The 19,520-nt window shown below is 46.8% G+C and overlaps 1 protein-coding gene across 2 annotated transcripts in view; it reads right to left on the reverse strand.

Annotated features, from left to right (window-relative positions):
- The window catches only part of CUNH7orf78 (chromosome unknown C7orf78 homolog), a 39,850-nt gene that overhangs the window by 7,453 nt on the left and 12,877 nt on the right, over window positions 1-19,520 (reverse strand). For both annotated transcript variants that reach the window (XM_077490716.1, XM_077490715.1), the window contains exons 3-4: window positions 18,012-18,096; window positions 6,222-6,364 (exon numbers count right to left, since the gene is read on the reverse strand). In XM_077490716.1, the coding sequence (XP_077346842.1) occupies window positions 6,222-6,364; window positions 18,012-18,096 (228 nt within the window). The remainder of the gene's footprint in view (window positions 1-6,221; window positions 6,365-18,011; window positions 18,097-19,520) is intronic.

The raw sequence follows: 19,520 nt of genomic DNA on the forward strand, positions 1-19,520 counted from the left end.
AGACTTCATCAAAGGCCACCATTGCAGGGGAGCATTGTGCAGCAATTTCTTCTTAAAGTGGTTGAAAACCCTTACATATACCCAGTGAAGTGACTGTCCTAAGTTATACCTGTTTATCTGCAGTCTTTTCTTCTCTACCTCCGTTCAAAGTCCAGAATTTATATAGCTTGCCTGAGCTGCCAGAAAAAGGGGATGGAGAGCTGAAGTTACACTCTGCAGAGCTCAATGAAGAAAGCTCTGAGAGCTGATTGGATGGAAGGGACACACCGCTTTTCACACAGCTCTGATGAAGAGCTTTCTTCATCAGAGCTGAGGCTGTCAATCAGCTGGAGGTCTCACCCCTGTCACCTTTTTTCTCTTGGTGTCAAGAAAACTTGTCAGAAGTGATTCATGCTGATAGCAGAGGAAGGAGGCAGCAGACAGAAATTATACTGGAATGAGACAAGTACACACTAGGGAGGGATATGCTTTGTTCATATTTCATGTCTGAGGTTTACAACCACTTTAAAGTGAACTATGCACACCTCCTACACATAGCACTTCCATGGGAAGGGGGACAACTAATTGATGTCACAATGCCCCTGTCTGGTCTGTATCTATTGCTGGCTGTGAATGGCCATGAACTTGCAGGAGGTGAGAGGGGCCAGGCTAGAAAATTTTTACATTGTGGAAAAACAGGATTTTTATAACAGCTTACCTGTAAAATCCTTTTCTTTGATGTACATCAGGGAACACAGAGCCATAGTACTTACTATGTGGGTTATAGGGCCACTGATAGCTTATGGACACTGGCACGCCGTAAGGCAAGAAGTGTACTCCCTCTATAACCCCTCCCACTACTGAGAGTCCTCAGTTTTGTAGCCAAGAAATACAAGTGTATACCAAGAAGGGAGGGACCTCCGTGTCCCCTGATGTACATCAAAGAAAAGGATTTTACAGGTAAGCTGTTATAAAAATCCAGTTTTCTTTTCTTACATCAGGGGACACAGAGTCATAGTACTTATGATGTGGGATGTCCCATAGCAATGGCAACTGAAGGGAGGGAAACACAACAAAAAAGTAGGGTAAAAGGAGGCCAGAGGACTCATACTGCAGCCTGCAGTATACTGTGCCCATGACCTTTAATATCGATTTGATAAAATCTGATAAACGTATGAACCGAAGACCTTACAGATCTGAGCCATAGAAGCCTGATGATGCACCACCCAAGAGGCACTAATCACCCTGGATGAGTGCGCTCTAACATGGCAAGAAAGAATTTTTCTTCTTTAAGCTGAAGCTTGAACAATCACTTGACGAACCCATTTGGAAAATGGTGGATTTTGACGCTGCCTGTCCACATTTTGGACCCTCTGGCAGTACAAACAAAACATGTGTTTTGTGAACCTGAGTGATCGTCTTTAAATAGACTCCGATCGCTCTTACTACATCAAGGGAATGTAGTGCCTTCTCTTCCCTAGATTGAGACTCTGGGGAGAAAGAAGGAAGAATAATATCTCGGTTTAAATGAAACCTGTTACCACTGTTGGTAGGAATTCAGGATGAGGACATAAAACTACCTCATCCTTATGCATGATCAAATATGGCTCTTTACAAGACAGAGCCGCTAGTTCCGATACTCAAGCAGAAGAAATGGCAACCAGAAAGATTATCTTTCTTGTCAAAAGAACCAAGGGAATTTCTCGTAAAGTTTCAATCGGCTGATTCAGCAAAGACAATAAGACCAAATTTAAATCCCAAGGATTTAGAGGTGTCTTGATAGGGGGAATAATCTGTGTTACCCCCTGAATAAGCTACGCAACAAGATTGGGAAGCAAGAGGCCATTGAAAAAACACTGACAAGGCTGGGATCTGGCCCTTGATAGAAGTCAAGGCCAGCTCCATTTCAGATCCCATTTGCAGGAAATCAGGGATCCTGCCTATGACATACTTCCTGGGGTGCCAACCCCGGGATCCACACCAAGAAACCTATGCCTTCCAGACTCTATAGTAAATGATTCTGGAAGCCGGATTTCTGGCATTAATCAAAGTAGCAACTACAGAAGGAGATCACCCACGATCCTTTATACAGTGGGATTCAACAGTCAAACCTGTAAAAATTTTCATCCGTAAGGTAGGATGGAATACCGAACCTTGTGTGAGAAGGTCTGGCTATAATGGCAGAGTCCGAAGGACTCCTACTGCCATCTTTATGATCTCTGTAAATCAAGGTCTTCTGGGACCCACTGGGGCCACCAGAATCACCTCCTTTCATTCCTGCTTGATCCTGCGGAGAAGACACGGAAGTAGCAGAACTGGAGGAAATGCATAGATCAGTAAAAAACTGATACCATGGGAAAACAAATGCGTCTGTTCCGCCTGCTAGCGGATCCATCGTTCTCGACACAAAGTTGTCAACTTTATTGTTGAATCTGGATGGGAATAGGTCCATGTCCGGAATACCCCATCTCTGACATATCACTAGGAAGATGTCAGAGTGAAGAGACCATTCTCCCGGAAATAATTGTTGGCGACTCAAATAATCTGCCTGACAATTCTCTATTCCTGGAATGAAAATTGCCCATAGGCAAGGAATGCTGTGTTCTGCCTAAGCTAGAACATTATTCACCTCTTTTTGGACTGCACGACTTCTCGTGCCCCCCCTGGTGATTGATCTAAGCCACAGCCGTGGCCTTGTTGGACTGAATCCTGACAGGACAGTGCTGTAGTCTGACCGTCCAAGATTATAGGGCCAGACGTAGTGCCTGAATCTTCCAAAATGTTGATAGGCAAGGTCCTCTAACCTGGACCATCTCCCCTGGACAGAATCTTCTTCCAGGGCTGCTCCCCAGCCTAGAAGTCTGGCATCTGTTGTTAACACTTTGCAGGATACAGGTAGAAAAGATTTTCCCTTTTGCTGGAACAACAACAACCAATTTAGGCTCTGACTTGCGTTGGGAGCCAAGCGTATTGGAAAAAACCAAGGCCTGAATCTTTTTATTCCAGACCGACAGGATGGTGTTTTGAAACAGTCTTGAGTGAAAACTGCGCGTAAGGGACGGCCTCGAAGGAGGCCACGATTTCCCCTAACAATCTCATGCACAGCCGAATGGAAGGATTTTTCTTTGTTTTGATAAGTTGAATTAGTCCTACAATGGAACTGATTCTTGTCTGGGGTAAGAATATTTTTCTAGGTTGAGTGTCCAACCCAGAGATTCCAGGTAGTTTACAGCTATGATCAGACTCTGGTTTAGACCTGAGACTGAATGATCTACTTAAGGTACATCATCTTAATAGGCTAGGACCGTTATGCCTTGAGCCCTTAATTTGGCTAAAGGAGGTGCCAGAATCTTTCAGAACACCCATGGTGCTGTGGCTAAACCGAATGGCAGGGCCACAACTGAAAATTATGATTTTATATTTCAAAGCGCAGAAATTTCTGGTGAGCGGGAAATATTGGCACATGGAGATATGCACCTTTGTTTTAGATTGAAGCCAAAAACTTCCCTCCTTGCAGGATGGACACAAGCGATTGGATTGACTCCATGCGAAAGGATCGGATGTTTAAGTGTCAAATCAGATCTTTGAGATCTAGAATGGGTCTTACCTCTCCATTTGCTTCTGGAACCGTGAAAGGTTTGAATCAAAACCTGTGCCCTGTTCCTCTAAGGGAACCTCTGATATCACAGACTGGGATAATAGATGATCCAGAGACAGAAAGAGAGACTTCTTTTTCTCTGGATCCTTGGGAACATTTGCCCTTAGAATAAACGAGGAGACGGAAACTCTCGGAACTCTAGTTGTAACCTAGAGAAAACTGCAGAAGCCACCCATCTGTCTTGACATTGTTTCTGACAGATCTTTGAGAAATGGGCGGCACAGTGGTGTAGTGGTTAGCACTCTCACCTGACACTAAGAAGGGTCACTGGTTCGAAACCCAACCACGACACTACCTGCCTGGAGTTTGCATGTTCTCCCTGTGCCTGCATGGGTTTCCTCCGGGTACTCCGGTTTCCTCCCACACTCCAAAGACATGCAGGTAGGTTAATTGGCTTCTGTCCAAAAAATTGGCCCTAGTATATGAATGGGGACCTTGAATTGTGGGCTCCTTGAGGGTAGGGACTGATGTGAGTGTGCAATATACAGGGATAGGGTCAATTGTAGACACTCACTCAGGTTGAACTGGATGGACTGGTGTGTTTATTCAACCTTACTAACTATGTAACTATGTAACTAAATGCAGGAGCCTTCCCCCCACCTGAGCGAGTGAGGGCGCCCCTTCATGAAGAGGCTTTAGCATCCTGCTTTGTGGGCTTTCTGCCCCAAGATCTCTTCTGACCCTGGTGCTGCCCTTGGGGTCTTCCCCTTGAACCTGATTGTTGAGGCTGTCAAGACTGCCTAGAGGCTGATGCCCCTGGCACAGAAGAGGCAGCACACTTAAAGGAGAAATATCTGAACTTCTTCTTTACTGGTAAAAGAGAGCTTTTTACAGGGTGCTTCAGCTGACCAATTTTTCAGCCATAAAACTCTGCAAGAATGCACTAGTCCAAGCATAAGCCGTGAGGCTTAAATGATAGAATCTTTCATAGCATCTACTGTGAAACATAGTGCGTTGCTGACCTGCTGATCAGGCAGAATCTTAAGTATCTGCATAAACTGCTCCTTAATGGACTGGGATACACCAATTGCAGCAAGAACCGGCTGCGCTACTGAACATGCTAAAGACATATCCCTTTTCGAAAGAAGTTCCAACTTTTCATCTGTTGGATCCTTTAACATCAGCGCATTATCCACTGGACATGTGAGATTCTTGCTCACTGAGGCGATTGCAGCATCAGTTGCTGGACCCCCCCATTTTTTTTTTCTTTCATGGAAATACTCTTCCATAGGATAAAGTGTGGAGAATTTCTTAGGAGGATAATATTGTTTATCCGGACATTCCCATTCAGAATACATAAGCCTTTTTAGCCATGCATGAATAGGAAAAAACATCCCCAGATGGGGGAGGTTCTAATGAACCTAAATTACAGGTGGGTTCCTCAACAGCCTGCGCTGCAGGCAGCAAAAAGTTTGAACGAAACCAATTTAGTAAGGGAGTGCACAAGCAACCTATCTTGTGATGCTACTCCTTCAATATTAGGATCCTCGGAAGAGGATAAATAAGTAGCTTCCAAATATTTGGGAAGATCTACCTGATCCCCAGCTTCCTCAATAACAGGGTCCTGAGCACTAGATGGGAATTTGCTATGTTTAGCCCCACTATGGAGAGATATCATAGCATTAATCTTCTTTCCAATTTACAAATGGTAGAAGAAAAAATACCAGCCACATCCCTCTCAGAGGAGGATGACATTCTTTTGGAAATGGATTTAGTTTATTGTGAAACCATTGTCATTACCACTCATAGCCTGAAGCATAAAGCAGAGGTACTACAAGCAAAAGAATGTACACTGCTAGGCTATAGTCCAGCGCTATTAGCTGCTATTAATCCTAGCCTGGTAAAGTACAATGTGTCAAAGGGAAATGCCTGTGTCACCAACCTGAAACAAGCCATCCTCCTGTGGCCGAAGGAGAGGAGAAATTAAGGCTTCTGCGCTGTTTCCAGCATCAGGTCGATGAGTGCTCAATACAGTGCCCCCAGTGGTGACACATAGGCATGACAGCATTATACAAAGAAGGAGAAATTCCTGAGAAAATCTCCCTTACCTTTCCTCGCAGCAGGGTTATCTGAGATAAACTCAATCTTCACCCTTCACGGGGGGCTCCGAAACCTTCAGGAAACCTTCAGGAACAGGGGAACCTCAGGTTACCCACAATCCTGGGCCTGCGACAGCACTCTGCCAGTAAAAAACACTTCATGGCCTCACTACCAAAAAGTACTGGATCCTAGGGTCCAGCTCTCTAAAAGAGAAGCGTTAGCGAGCAAAACCTAGTTTCTGAAATTTGGGGTTCATGAAGCGCTCAAGATGCTCAGCAGAGGTACAACATGTACATGAATCTGTCATTAACAAAAATGTGTTTCGCTTGTTTCATTTGATGGTCCATGTTAATAGTTGTGATTCTGTTGACACAGCCTTGTAATCCAGGGAACCTCTGCCACACAGCACCTCCAGGTACAGTCCAGTAAGCAGTACAGTTCATGTCGACAGCGCAGGATGGATGGAATCCTGAATGGCCGAGATTCCTTCTTCATGCTTGGAAATAAAATAATAATAATACAAATATAGATAATATACACTAACCGTATAGGAGGCAGATTTTGGTGGCCAGGGAATTTTCGGTAAAATTAGTTTTGAATCCCATGAAGGCTCTGCAGGCTTATGTAACTCAAAATGCTTCACTTTGCTTCTCTTCTTTCTTTCTTCTAATGGTGGAAGCTCATATGCTTGAAAAAGGACAGCGATACCGTATGTAAGCATGGAAAAAAAGCAAAAGAAAAACTACAAGGCATAGTAAAGTAAAGCTTTAGCTACTTACAATGCCTCTCAACAGTAACTAACAACTATGAATATATCGTACTACACTATATTGTCAAAAGTATCGGGACGCCTGCCTTTACATGCACATACATTTTAATAGCATCCCAGTATTAGTCTGTAGGGTTCAATATTGAGTTGGCCCGCCCTTTGCAGCTATAACAGCTTCAACTCTTCTGGGAAGGCCGTCCACAAGGTTTAGGAGTGTGTCTATGGGAATGTTTGAGCATTCTTCCAGAAGTGCATTTGTGAGGTCAGGCACTGATTTTGGACGAGAAGGCCTGGCTCGCAGTCTGCACTCAAATTCATTCCAAAGGTGTTCTATCAGGTTGAAATCAGGAGTGCACGTCAGTCAAAGTTCCTCCACCCCAAATTCGCTCATCCATGTCTTTATGGACCTTGCTTTGTGCACTGGTCCAAATCGTTTGGTGGAGGGGGGATTATGGTGTGGGGTTGTTTTTCAGGGGTTGGGCTTGGCCCCTTAGTTCCAGTGAAGGGAAGTCTTAAGGCGTCAGCATACCAAGACATTTTGGACAATTTCATGCTCCCATCTTTGTGGGAACAGTTTGGGGATACAACATATTTACCGGACCCTTTCCCCACTCTCAATCCTGAAGGATCCTATTGCGTGCTTGTAGCTGCCGGTGGGATGGGGGGAGGGAACCCGACAGCATTGCAAATGTAAGTGGGGCACACAGGGGGACCTGGGCAGCAGGGGGAAACATATGGTACACATGGAGGGTGATTGGTGTGGCAGGGGAGCAATTACTGGAACAGATCCTTTGTATGGCTCTCTCTGCAGCAACTAAAAGGCAACGGGAGGGAGAGGAGAAGAAGCCAGCTTTCAGCTGCTGCAGAGAGAGACATACAGGGGATAGGGTCCACTAATTGCCCCCACCACACCGATCACCCTCCCTGCCCACATCCGATTCACCCTGCTGCCTGGGCCCCCCTGCTGGCCTGGGCCCCATACAAGAGGACAGGGGGTACCCTCTTATCTACGGGTCTGGTTGATGCTACATCAGACATTTCTACTTTTATTAAGTGGTTATACAGCTGACGGATCACTTTTACAGGTGGTGGAAGAGGGTCCCCCTCCCATCGCCTTTCTAGGGCTCTCCCATCTGATCGGAGTGCCCAGGACCACTGTGACCAGCAGTATTCTGTGCACTGACATTGTTCCTCCTTCTCTGTTCTATGAGTGTGCACAATTTTAAAGCAAGACATGTTTGGTACCTTTTTACTTGGCCTAACATAATTGTTTATGTTATACCAAAAAATGGGAATTATATTGTGTTTGTTTGTACTAAAATTAATTAAAGTGTATTTTTTCACAAAACAATTTAAAAAAACGCAACGCAGCTATCGTGTGACAATTTTTTTTCTCCAGGGTCTTTGCTTAAAAATAAATAAATATATATATATATATATATATATATATAAATAAATAAATATATATATATATATATATATATATATATATATAATGCTTGGGAATTTAAAGTAATTTACTAGCAAAAAAATTCAGATTTTTACATGTATTACAGAAATGTCAGAATTGGCCTGGGGGTTAAAGAGGAACTGCAATCTGCTCACATAATTTGTAATAAAAACATCTTTGCCATTCTGAAGCTTCCCTCCAACCACTTTATATATTATTTTATATCTACTGCGATTCTGTACTTGCCAAATATGCTGCAGAAATCTCCCTCCACTGAGTCTGGCTGCAGCCATTTTAACTGTGGGCAGCTGAAGCTGCTGCCTGTTCACTTCCTGGATTTACACAGACACACAGATGCACACCTCCAGCTCTGCAGCCCTGCAGCTCTCATTGGCCCTCGTATGACTCACCCCCCCCCCCCCCCCCCTTCCTGGCAAACTCTCATGAAAGTGGGAGAGAGAGGGAGCTGTGCATGATATGATAAGCCTGGGCTAATGACCAGACAAGAAACAGGAAGTGGGCTGTATAAGGTATTTACTGACTGATAAAACAACAAGGGCAGAAGATTTAATAGATGGAAATTTGAAAAAATGACTGAAGGTCATTTAAGTAATTAAATGTTCGTAAAATGAAGATTTCATACAAAAATTATACATTGTTTACTTAGAATATCAGTTTAAAATATTACGATTGTAACAGCCATAAAATAATTCTCTTTCCAGTTAAACAGAAACAGGCTAACTATGTAGCATATACCAAAAAATGGAAATATCATTTTTGGGTAGACTGCCCCTTTAAGATCCTGCAAGCGATCCCCTCTCCTCTTTAGAATGTCATTTTGGGGAAATCTAGGTTCAGCCCCTGAGAGGCCATGGGCCCTTTCCTTGCTATGCTCCTGCATAAGCTGCGCCAGTGATTGTATAGAGGGGATTTGCACAGGAACGTCCAGTACTTCATAAAGGGGGCTAGACTCAGCTTTTCTCCTACTGCACTTACTTTATGGAAGGTGATGTTTTCATTTGTAATTTTTCAAATGAATACTGATTTTAATAAATTGTTCTCTTCTATTTTGCTAGTAAACTAATATGATTATAATCAGTGGCAACTGGTGTTTTTTTTTGGGGGGGTGGCGGCAAACAATCCACCGAGTCGCCTTCCACCCACCCTCCCCCGTTAGCGTCACAGACAGCACATAAGCCCCCCCTGGTCGTGGGGGTCACGGGCAGCACCACTCCCCCGTTGGTCAGTCAGGACTCCGCACTTACCCCATCTCGCGGGCAGCGCTATGGGCGGGGGCGGCTTCTCTCTGGGCTGCGGGCGGCTGCTGTCTCGGTTCCCTTGCATCTCCTCCCCCCTCTTCCTCCTATCGGTCAATCAGATCGGATCTCCTTTTGACCAATCAGGTGACAGATCTCACGACCCGCTTCCTGATTTTCCAGGAGAGGAATCAGTGTTGCAATAGCGAAAATTAATTAGCTATTATCACACAAATGGGTGAGCTTCGGGCGCAGTGCTCTGCTCCCCCCTAAACCCACCCTTGAAGCCTATTAGAGCCTCTGCCCACCGCCCACCCCCCCATGTGTCTGGCACCCTGCATGTAGATCAGGTGGCTAGATGCATGTATAGGGGGACGATGCCCCTGCACCCTTAATGGACGGGCCGCCATTGATTATAATCCACCATGTATAAAGCTGTTTTATTTATTTATTTTTCTTTAATTCTTTAATGTTTAATTATTTACTTAAAGCTGTTTGCTGCATATTTACCATTTCAAAAGATCTTCAAGGTTAGACCAAAGGATTAAATAAATAACCCAGTCATAAAAAATTGGTAGAGATATGAATAGTTTAAATTCCATTCAATAATCATGTTATAAACTGTTAATGAAAAATTGTTTTATGATTTCAGCCTTCTATAGAAGATGATAAACTGATAACTGTTTTAACTGCAAGCTGCTAATTGCCATGTACTTGCAGAATACGTGCAAAATAGATGCAATATGATATATACATATTTTAATTACTATTCTAAGCATAGCACCCTCTTGTGTGCTAGGTGTGAGAGCTGGCAGCCAGGCCTGCTTGTTTGTTTCCTGGGTTGGCAGAAATCCAGGGAGAGCTGGATGACTTACATGCAGCATCACTGAGACCTCCCACTTATTTCCAGAACGTGCTGGAACCTTCTGGAAAGATAGGAGGAGAGGTGTGGTAGAGCTGTCTGAAGTATTCTGAAGGCCCTGACCAATCCCCAACTTGGATTGGCAGGGGGCAGGCCTCCTCAAATACTCTGGGCCAGCCCAGCTGGAGACGTTGTTGTTAGGGTGGGAGCTGGAGATGGAGTGTTAGGCTCCCCAGTCTGCGGCAGTGACCTTGGGCCGGGGCTTGGGAGAAGCGCTCTTCCAGGGGGTTACCTTGCGGGCGTGCTCCCGAGTCCAGCATTTGCGTCCATAGCCGCCGAATGTATGACTCGGCCCGCCCCCGCACTATTGAATTTGATTGACAGCAGCGGGAGCCAATGGCTGCACTGCTATTAATCTATCCAATCAAGAGCCGAGGTCCCCAGGCAGAGGAACAGCGCATCCCTGCCGGTGTAGTGTCATATTTTGCTCCCCATCGTAGAATGCTGTGGAAGTGATGTTGCAGCCAGAAATTTCGCACTGCGCATGCGCGATCCGTTTCAAACACTTGCGCCATGCGTTCCAAAGGATTTGCAGCAATGCAGACCACTGAATTGCCGCAAATCCTTTGGAACGCATGGCGCAGGTGTTTGGAATGCATCACGCATGCGCAGTGCGAAATTTCTGCCCGCAACGTCACTTCTGGAGCATTCTACGATGGGGAGCAAAATATGACACTATAGCGGATGAAGTTCTAGGGCTCAGGTAAAAATAATAATGGGATTTTTATATACAACTTACCTGTAAAATCCTTTTCTTGAGAGTACATCACGGGACACAGGAGCTTCATTACATAGTGGGTTATATAGGCACCTCTGGTGATTGGACACTGGTTGACCCTAATTAAGGAGAATTCCTCCCCTATATAACCCCTCCCATCTGGGAGGCACCTCAGTTTTGTAGCAAAGCAATAAGAAACCACGTAAAACCCAAGAGGGGCGGGAGTCCTGTGTCCCGTGATGTACTCTCAAGAAAAGGATTTTACAGGTAAGCTGTATATAAAAATCCCATTTTCTTGATCATACATCACGGGACACAGGAGCTTCATTACATAGTGGGATGTCCCAAAGCAATGCTCAGGTTAAGGGGAGGGAGACACAGATCATAAACATAGACCGCCAGGTGATGACCAAGTCGCAGCCTTACAGATCTGAGCCAGGGAGGCCTGGTGATGCACTGCCCAAGAAGCACTGACAGCCCTAGTGGAGTGCGCTTTCACCTGAAAAGGAGGAATCTTCCCCTTTAAGCTATAGGCCTGAGAAATAACCTGTCTGATCCATCTCGAGAGAGTGGACTTTGACACTGCCTGACCCCTTCTAGGGCCTTCTGGCAGAATAAATAAGCAGTCAGTTTTTCTTATCTGAGCAGTCGCTTGAAGATAAAGACTGATTGCTCTAACCACATCCAAAGTGTGTAAGGACTCTTCCTCTATGGACTGAGGATTTGGAAAAAAGGATGGTAGGATTATATCTTGATTCAGATGAAAACCTGAAACCACCTTAGGTAGAAAGGACCTATTGGGGCGCATAACCACCCGGTCCTTATGGATAATTAAATAGGGCTCTTTACAAGAAAGAGCTGCCAATTCTGATACCCTTCTAGCCGTGGATATGGCTACTAGGAAGACTAGCTTCTTTGTCAAGAGGACTAACGAAGCAAGATGCAAAGGTTCAAATGGTTGGGCTACTAAGGCCGAGAGAACCAAATTCAGATCCCATGGGCATACCGGAGGTCTGACTGGCGGTCTCATCCGCATAGCCCCCTGGATAAAGGCCCGTACCAGGGAATGTGATGCAAGCGGTCTTTGAAAAAAGACCGACAGGGCCGAAATCTGCACCTTGATGGTGCTTATGGCCAAATTCAATTCAAGGCCTGATTGGAGAAAGGCCAAGATTCTGTTAATGACATACCTTCTGGGATGCCATCTCCTGGGTTCACACCAGGAAACATATGCCTTCCAGATTTTGTAATAGATACGCCTGGAGGCCGGCTTTCTGGCATTGACCAGAGTGGAAAGGACTGGCCCCGAAAGCCCACGGCCTTTTAAAATGTGGGTCTCAGCAGCCAGACCGTCAAATTCAGACTGCGTAAAGCAGGATGGTAAATTGGGCCCTGCGAGAGCAGATCTGGCCGGAGAGGGAGGGTCCATGGCCTGCCCACTGCTAGCTTCATGATTTCTGCGAACCATGGTCGCCTGGGCCAAGCCGGGGCCACTAGAAGGACCGCCTTCGCCTCCCTCTTGACCCTTCCCAGGAACCGTGACAGTAGCGGGTTCGGGGGGAAGGCATAGATCAGATTGTACTGATTCCAGGGAACCGTCAGAGCATCTGATCCCTGAGCAAGTGCATCTCTTGTCCTTGACACAAAGTTGTCCAGTTTCCTGTTGAATCTGGACGCAAACAGATCCACGTCTGGAGTGCCCCACCTGTAACATATGTCTCGAAACACATCGGGGTGCAGAGCCCATTCTCCTGGGCACAACTGCTGGCGGCTGAGATAATCCGCCTGCCAATTCTCCACTCCTGGGATGAAGACTGCAGAGAGGCACGGAACATGCTCTTCTGCCCAGACAAGTATGCGATTCACCTCGTTTTGGGCCACCAGACTTCTGGTACCGCCCTGGTGATTGATATAAGCCACCGCGGTGGCATTGTCGGACTGAATCCGAACCGGGAAGCCTCGCAGTCTGTGAGACCACTCTCTGAGTGCCATGTAAACTGCCCGAATCTCTAGGATATTTATGGGCAACAGACTTTCGGTCGCAGACCATTTTCCCTGCAAGCATGTTCCCTCTAATACGGCTCCCCAGCCTGTCAGGCTGGCATCCGTTGTGACAATCTTCCATGAGAGGGGAAGAAAGGTTTTGCCTTTTAGCAAATTTCTGGTTTGTAACCACCAAACAAGACTCTTGCGTGCCCGGGGGGATAAACGCATAGGAAGATCCAGAAATTGGGGCTTCCTGTTCCAAATCGCAAGGATGCATTTTTGCAGGGGCCTTGAGTGGAACTGGGCAAATGGGACAGCCTCGAATGAGGCGACCATCTTTCCCAACAGTCTCATACATAGGCGAATAGAGGGAGATCTTCTGCCCAGAACTAGGCGCACCAGATCTCCAATGGCCAAGGCCTTTGGCCCTGGAAGGAACACCCTGCCCTGAGCGGTGTCGATAATGAGACCCAGGTAATCCAACCTGGTGGTCGGTTGCAGAGACGACTTTTCTAGGTTTATAATCCAACCTAGGCGGCCCAGATGTTCTAGCGTTTTGGTGACGCTGCGACTTAGGCTCGTTATAGTTCTCTCTACGAGAAGCAAGTCGTCTAGGTAAGCCATGACGGCTATGCCCTGAACTCTTAAAGTTGCTAAGAGAGGGTCTAGAATCTTCGTGAAGACTCGGGGGGCCGTAGCTAGGCCGAATGGCAGGGCCACAAATTGAAAGTGGCGCTGCTCTACCGCGAACCTTAGAAACTTCTGGTGTGCGGGAAATATTGGCACATGGAGATATGCATCTCTGATATCTATTGATGCCATGAATTCTCCTCCCTGCAGGGAGGAAACCACAGTGCGTATAGACTGCATCCGGAAGGTCTGGATGTGTAGAAACCGGTTTAAGTCTCTCAGATCCAAGATAGGTCTGACACTTTCGTTTGGTTTTGAAACGGTGAAGAGATTCGAATAAAAACCTGAACCCTGATCTTTCGGGCTCACCTCTACTATCACTCCTTGGGATAGTAACTGATCTAAGGCCAGGAGTAGCGATTTCCGCTCTATCGGATCCTTGGGGATCCTTGACCTTAGAAAACGAGAGGGTGGAATCTTCTGAAATTCTAGCCTGTAGCCCAGAGATACCGAAGAGATCACCCATTTGTCCTGAATCTCCTCCCGCCAGGCGCCTGCAAACCGCAGGAGCCTTCCCCCCACTCGGCCGAGCGGGGGCGCCCCTTCACAAGGAGGTCTTGGAGGTTTGCTTGGCAGGCTTCCGCCCCCAAGTCCTCTTCTGTCCCTGGGCTCGGCCCTGAGGCTTTCTAGCAGCGGAGGGCTGGGAAGGCCGTCGCCACTGTTTAGAGCTTGACGCTTCGGGAGAAAGAGTACGCCTGAATGAGGGACGCTTACTCTTCTTGACTGGAAGGAGTGTAGATTTACCTCCTGAGATATTTTGGACGAATTTATCTAGTTCTTCTCCAAACAAACGTTCCCCTTTAAATGGGAACCCAGCCAAATGCTTCTTGCATGACATCTCAGCGGCCCAATTTTTTAGCCATAGAGCCCTACGCATGTGTACCAACATGAGGGACAAACGTGATGCTTGTTGGACAGAATCCAAAATCGCATCAATTATGAAACATAAGATGTGAGGCATCTCTGCATATTTCACTACTTCCTCGCTGGGGAGGAGTTCAAACATTTGTTTGACCTGTTCCTTAAGGAACTGACACAACCCCACGGCTGCGACTGTAGGTTGCACCACAGCGCCGGCCATGGAAAAGGAGGCTTTTAACAAGGTTTCCAGCCTTTTGTCAGCTGGATCCTTAAATACCTGCGCATTATCCAAAGGACAAGTTAGGTTTTTATTCACACAAGAGATAGCCGCATCGACAGATGGGGCCCCCCATTTCTTGGTGAAACTTTCCTCCACGGGATAATTCATAGAAAACCTCTTGGGAGGAGTAAACAGTTTATCGGGATGTCCCCAGTCCTCATACATCAAGTCAGCCATTAAAGGATGAATTGGGAAGGAACAAGCAGTCTGTGGGGCTTTCCTGACTCCCAGGGAAGAGACAGAGGATGTAGCGACTTCAGCAGGCGGCATTCTGAACGTGGTACGCACCAATTCAGTGTAATACTGCACCTGCTTCCTGAGTGCCTGGGAGGAGGGGACTAACTCCTCATCCTCTGACTGATCCGACTGCTCATGATCCCTTTCTAAAGATAGGGATCTCTCCTCATTTTCAGAGCAACTGTCTGAGAGAGGGATTTCAGCAGAGGGAGGGGATCTACCCCTTTTTCTGCTATCTTTTAGGGAAGCAGAAATAAAATTCATTATCCTCCCTTCAAAACTCTCCAATGAAGCCCTAAGGGAGTCCTCAGTGACATAGACCGGGGCTGCGACATTAGGAGAGGCTGCAAAGCCTGAAAGGGGCACTGACTCGTCTTGAGATGCAGGCTCCACTCTTGCAGAGGGGGATGGTAATCTGCATGCACTTTTGGAACCCCTGGACCTAGGCGGTGATTTGCCAGTGCTTTTGTTACCTGCCCCTGAAACCCTCTTACGAGGAGACATAGTACTGAGCTACAAAGCAGAGTTACTAATGTAAAATGCAATCACTTGTTTGTGCTTAAAGTCTCACAATAAATCAATATTAGCTTAACTGCACAATATGATGCCTGAGTAGGTGTCTTAGGGTTCGCCTGGATCCAATCCCACGGATGCTTACAGCCCACAGCTCCTGTGTCTCACCTTACAGTCCCCTGACGCTCTGGGCTTTTAAATCGGCCGTTTTGGCGCCTGCATTGCAGCATAGAGCACCTGATTGTGCACAGCTGGCAACCACACCCCCCCCCTCCCCATTAGGCCGGGAGCGCGCCCGGCGCGCGTGCACGCGCCCGCGCGCGTGCACGAGGACCGCGGGATCCGGGGGGGGGGGGAGGAGAACCCAAAGGGAGTGACATGGGACCCCCTGATCTGCGTGGGACCCCTTTTTTACCTTTATTGTGGCAGGGACTGCAAGGAGACGTGAGTAGCTGGAGAACCAGGCATTTCACTGAGCGTGTTTGTATTGAAAGGCATGTAAGTATGCATCAGGCTGCTCTTACTCCCTCAAGTGGTGGAAACCAGGTAAGACATACAACTACTCACAATGAAGAAATCCATTCATATATTAAATATATAGGATGACTTCCCATACCTGTTCCCCGCCGCAGGAATTGCTGTGTTCAGACCAATTCCAGCCTTCACCCATCACGGCGGGTATTGTTAGCCAACCTTCAGGCGTATCTGGGGTTCTTACGAAAAGATCCTCCTACCTGGGCCTTGTAAAAAACTCTGCCAGAAACTTACGGGCGCCCTGAGTCAACAGTACCCCAAGTCTGGTTGTCCCAGAGTCCAGTCTTCCAATGGAGAGGACTTACAGGCAAAACCTCGTGTCTTCGGCAGACGAGGCCCGGGTACCATACCATCTTGGGAGTCAAATATCGGCCCGAGGTATGGATCCGGTTTGTTGTAGCCACTATGGCCCTCGCCGGGACCCGCATAGAGCTAAGTTTTACGTGACCATCGACCAGACACTGGCGAAAAAACTGAGGTGCCTCCCGGATGGGAGGGGTTATATAGGGGAGGAATTCTCCTTAATTAGGGTCAACCAGTGTCCAATCACCAGAGGTGCCTATATAACCCACTATGTAATGAAGCTCCTGTGTCCCGTGATGTATGATCAAGAAAAGCATGTTCTGGCATTGCACAGAGTATCCCCGATCCTCCTCTTCGGGGGTCTCCCGCTGCTTGCTATATGGGGCACACATACGGTCACACTCCCAAGCTGGTCTGTGTGCATCCATAGACAACCCGCTCCCGCCTCATGGAAGTTGACTGACAGCCGCAGGAGCCGATAGCTGCTGCCTCTGTGTCCTGTGAGAAGAGGGAGAGAGAGCTGCGCTGCGCAGATGGACACATCGAATCGAAAATGGATCTAGGTAAATATTTACGGGGAAGGGGAGCTGATCATGGCAGGCCTTTTTCCTAAATGCAGAGATTGTATTATGGTAAAAAAAAAACAAAGTATGCTTTTATAACCAATTTAAACCAGCTAAATGCATTCCAGCTGTGGAAACGCTTACAGATTTTTTTTCATTAAGTCTGACCCCTGCCAGCATGCTGCAAAGTGGGACCCTCCCTCTCTGTGTGGAAGCAGTGTTCTCCCTGCAGAGGCCAGGGGGCCGGACGCTTTGATGGGGGGGGGGGGGGGGTGGCCTGTGTGCCCCTAATGGACGAGCCGCCACGGGGTCAGACACACCCTTTGCTGAGTCAGAGTTAGAGCACTCTCTATAGAACAACTCAAGCTTCCTGCTGATTGGAGAGCTCTAGCTCTGATTTAGCAGGGAGTGTTTCAGACTTCTGCAGAGAGACCACTGCTTCCACATAGAGGGCTAGAGTCAGCATGCTGGCAAGGGACAGGTTTTTCTGCTGTTTTATTTTTATAGAAAACAAACTGTAAGCAGACAAATGAGCAGCAAAGCTCATGCTACCCATTGAATAGAAAACTGACTCAGCGGTAGCGTGTTATGCCGTGTACACACGATCGGAATTCTCGTTGGAAAAAGCTCTGATGGTTTTCCCGACAGAATTCCGACAGAATTTGGCTCAAGCTGTCTTGCCTACACACGGTCACACCAAATTCCGATCGTTTATAACACGGTGAAGTACAACACGTACGACGCGACTAGAAAAAGGAAGTTCAGTAGCCAGTAGCCAATAGCTTCCGTCTCGTAGTTGAATCTGAGCATGCGTGATTTTTGGCGTGTCGGAAATTGCATACACACGGTCGGAATTACCAATAGAAAGTTTTTCCGTCGGGAAAATTGAGAACATGCTATAAATTTTTGGCTGGCGGGAATTCGGACCGCTAAATTCCGATGGAGCATACACATCGGTCTTTTTCTGGCCGGAATTCCGATCGTGTGTACGCGGCATTAGACCTCCGCAGAGAGACTATGGTTTCCACACAAAGAGCAAGGGTCCCACCCTGCAGCCTGCTGACAAGGGACAGGCTTTTCTACTCAGGCTGTAGCTGCTTTCTAAAAAAAAAAAAAACATGAACTGCCAGACTTTACACAGCTTTTTCATGCATATGGCTGATTTAAATTGAAAGCTCAATTGGATTGTAAGTGATGGTTTCAGGAGCTCCACATCATTCAAACTAAGTAATTTATACCTAGAGATACTTACAGGAGCTTAAGCTTTGCAATTTGAACTTCAGGTTGAATGGATCCCGGGGATAGTTGGTAGCAAAATCAAGGATTCCTGTTTCATACTGTGAAGGAGAAAAATACACACAATTAATATGTTTCCTTTTTTTAATTATACATTTTCAAACTGATTGCATGTTAAAATCGATTGTACTAAAAAGTACTGGAGTGTTAATGTAAATATCCAGATTCAAAAAGAGTGAGGAAGAGTTACCAAAACTGCTTACCAGTCACTAGAGCAGGGGTCTCAAACTGGCATTGCAAGGCTGACAGTTACAAGCATGACTCCCACAGACAGAGGCATGATGGGACTTGTAGTTTCGCAACAGCAGGAGGGCCGCCAGTTTGAGACCCCTGCTCTAGAGAGACGAAAAACTGGCCCCATACCTGGAGGTGCTACAAGACCCCAAAGACAGACCCGGAACCTGTACAGACTGAGTGCACACAACCTGGAAGTCAAGACAGACCAACCTATAACCCCAAGGAGGGAAGACTTTGCCAGAAAAGTGACCAATGGGCCCTGGATTATGAGGACCACTTCCCACTATGGGGTTTCAATCACTGCCGTAACATCAGGGGTTGTAATTGCGACCCGGCCCATGCCCAATAGGGTCCATGCGGTTTCCCTGCCACATTAGGTTGTAGAGTGTTGTGGAAAATTGCAGGCATGTTGCATTTTTTTGCACCACTCTGCAGGTGAACACAGGGAGCACCCACAGCAGGGAGAATCCATGGACAGGAGGGGGTAATCAGTGTGGAGAGGGGGTTTACAAGTATCAATGCCCTGAATGGCTCTCCATGAAAGCCGCTTCTCCTCTGGTGTGACCCCCCCTCCCCCCCAGCGCTGCTGTCTTTCTTTCACTACTCTCCAACTGGCTGCTGCGGAAAATCTTCAGAATGGAGAGCGGGGTGAAGGGGCCTGTAAGTATGTAATTTGCCAGCCCCTTCCTTTTCTATGTTCATTCACTGTGTTCATTCATAACTGAAGCATAGTAAACTGTGTTTACTACGCTTCCATTTATGAATGAACAGGAGCCTCTGTACAGCGCTCTTTATTTATTCATCTTCAGTGCAACTGAGGCTGCAGAGAAAAGAATGGAAGAATCTGTGTCCTCAATTCTTTTCTCTGTCTCAAAAGTGAAACATCAGGGGTATTTCAGACAGTGGCGGCAGGCGTTGTGATTGAGGATGGATCTGCGTCAGGGGACATTGTTTTTTTTATTTTTAATATAAGGAATTATCAAAAACTGTGTGCTTGTTTTTATTTCTTTTTGACACTTTTTGGTGAATGGGTATGTACCCCATACTCATTCACATGTGGGGGCTGGGATCTGGGGGCCCCCTTGTGAAAGGGATCTTCCAGATTCCAATATGCCCCCTGCCGGTAGACCATTACAAACAAAGCCCAGGGTTGTTGGAAAGAGGCCCTTGTCCCCATCAACATGGGGACAAGGTGCTTTGGAGTGGGGTTGAGCCCCTCATCCCAAAG

Source organism: Lithobates pipiens, unplaced genomic scaffold, assembly GCF_037356315.1.
Source record: "Lithobates pipiens isolate NorthernLeopardFrog02 unplaced genomic scaffold, aLitPip1_a1.2 Scaffold_19, whole genome shotgun sequence".
Classification (NCBI taxonomy): domain Eukaryota; kingdom Metazoa; phylum Chordata; class Amphibia; order Anura; family Ranidae; genus Lithobates; species Lithobates pipiens.